This window comes from Palaemon carinicauda, chromosome 40 (assembly GCF_036898095.1).
Source record: "Palaemon carinicauda isolate YSFRI2023 chromosome 40, ASM3689809v2, whole genome shotgun sequence".
NCBI lineage: Eukaryota > Metazoa > Arthropoda > Malacostraca > Decapoda > Palaemonidae > Palaemon > Palaemon carinicauda.
In genome coordinates, this window is record NC_090764.1 from 34519761 (window position 1) to 34522275 (window position 2515).

Below are 2515 nucleotides of genomic sequence, written 5' to 3' on the forward strand. Positions count from 1 at the left end.
ACAGTAACATTAAGATAAATATTCCCTATATAAACTATAAAGACTTCAACAAAATAAGAGGAAAAGAAATTAGATAGAACATTGTGCTCGAGTGTACAATCAAGCAAGAGAACTCTAACCTAAAACAGTGGCAGACCATGGTACAGAGGCTATGGCACTACCCAAAATGTATATCATTAGGAGATTGGTCATGAGAAATTGCCAGACAATGATCACTACCACATTCTCACTACTCAAAGGACGGATTAAGCCAAATCTTCCAGTACGCACTGATGGTATCAGTCAGTTCACCTTTATTCTACGTATGTTCTCTTTCTTACATAAGCTGTTCCTTCCAGATCCAAACTTAGATATATTGATACAATAAAAAAAGACAATTGATTACATAAATCATCGAGTTTTATATAAAACTTGCAAAATTCACGATGAATCCCAAAAAGTTATCAATTGATTGAAATTAAACTTTATAAATGATTGAGGGGATAAATTGGCCAGAAATAAATGTGAGATAATTATCGCTGAGAGAATGTTATCGTAATTGAAATCTGAAACTACTTTTTCTAAATAAGCATCTACAACTTCCGTACTCTCTCTCTCTCTCTCTCTCTCTCTCTCTCTCTCTCTCTCTCTCTCTCTCTCTTTTCCGGGGCTCAGTTGTTATAACCTCTCCTTACTGTTTTTAGAATGATTTATTGTTAATTTTATCTCCTTGCTTATCTATTTCCTTATTTCTTTTCCTCACTGAGCTATTTTTCCCTATTGGAGCCCTTGGGCTTATAGCATCTTGCTTTTCCAACTAGGGTTGTAGCTTGGCTTGTAATAATAATAATAATAATAATAATAATAATAATAATAATAATAATACCCAGTGGCAGACCAAAGTTCAATCTTACGAATGGGAAACGAAAATTGTGTCTCTGTTGACCTCAGTAGTGAATTTTTACCTGGTGGTTAGTCTACTGTAGTGGATTGCAGTGAAGTAGGCCAGATACACTGGGCTACCAAGACCATGTCAAAAGCATTATTAGGATTTAGTAGGTTACTCCTCTTGAGACAGTTCCCAGAGTTTCATAAAGATACTTAATTACATTATACCGATCTTTATTTTATGGGTATATATATGTATATATATATATATATATATATACTGTATATACTGTATATATATATATATATGTATATATATATGTATATCTATATACTGTATATATATATATATACATATATATATATATATATATATACATATACTGTGTGCGTTATAAAACCGCTGAATTTTTTTTTATTTAATGGAATGATATATGATTATTTAAACCTCTGGATTGGGCATGTCTCCTTTTTGAATAAATTTAATGTAAATCATGTAGTATAAGATTTATACCAAAGTGTAAAATCAATAAAATATATTGATGCTCCAAAGATAAAAAAGTAAAAGCCTTGAATAAATGACTAAAAAATATTTGCTATGCTAAATAAAACTCTGATACATAAAAGCAAAAATGAAAAATGAAAAACATCTTTCCCTCTTGACCTTCAAGCATCAGTTGAAAGAAAGAAGATAACTAGTGTTTTAGTCATTACACCCTAATCTATGTATATAGGGGTGATTGTATTCATTTATACCACGGACTTATGTCTGATAGATATGGTAATGACATCATTATTATAAAGATGTCTGCAAAACGTATTCTAGGGAGAGACGAGACAATATACGTTTAATATGAATCTCCTTTCACTCCGTGAGGCCATTCGTGAGTGGTCTATATGAATGGAGTTGGGACAACACGTTATGACGCAAAAACGCAAACAATGACGCAAGCAACGAAGCAAGGAGCGAATCAAGCAACTCAAGCAACAACGCAAGCAGAGATGCAAGCAGCAACGCAAGCAACGACTCAAGCTACGACGCACGCAGCAACGCAAGGAGCGACGCAAGGAGTGATTTAAGCAGTAACGCAAGCAGCGACGCCATGAGTGATGCAAGCAGTGACGTGAGCAGCTATGCAATGAGTGACACAAGCAGCGACGAAAGCAGCGATGCACGGAGGGACGCAAGCAACAACCCAAACAACGATGCAAGCAACGACTCAAGCCGCAACGCAAGCAGCAACGTAAGCGATAATGCAAGCAGCGACGCAAACAACAACGCAAGCAACAAGTCAAGCAGTGACACAAGCAACAACTCAAGCAGTGACACAAGCAACGACGTAAGAAACGACTCAAGCAGCAACGCAAGCAACTTCTCGAGGAGCGATTTACGATGACCTCTCGGACCAAGGATGAAATTTTATTATATGGAAGCGTCAGAGAAATTGTCCATTTTTGACTGACTGGATGAATACAGTGACCTAACTTTGCATTAATAATGGAGTAATTTTAGCAACTTTTATGCAATTGCACAATTGAATATTTGTTAATCCTCAATCTTTGCGATAAAAATGAAATTTTATTCTTATCAATTACTAAAAGTAATGTAATTCGTGACAGCAATGAACAAAACGTTATTTGATACATA

The 2515-nt window shown here is 35.1% G+C and overlaps 1 protein-coding gene across 1 annotated transcript; it reads left to right on the top strand.

Annotated features, from left to right (window-relative positions):
• Positions 1–1970: 1970 nt before the first annotated feature.
• Positions 1971–2264, top strand: LOC137631886 (osteocalcin 2-like). The gene has a single exon (XM_068363892.1). It carries the CDS (start codon positions 1971–1973, stop codon positions 2262–2264), a length of 294 nt encoding a protein of 97 aa, XP_068219993.1.
• Positions 2265–2515: the final 251 nt, after the last annotated feature.

Excerpts from the sequence above, each read along its gene's own strand:
- LOC137631886 (XM_068363892.1), top strand. The coding sequence starts at position 1,971 with ATGAGTGATGCAAGCAGTGACGTGAGCAGCTATGCAATGAGTGACACA.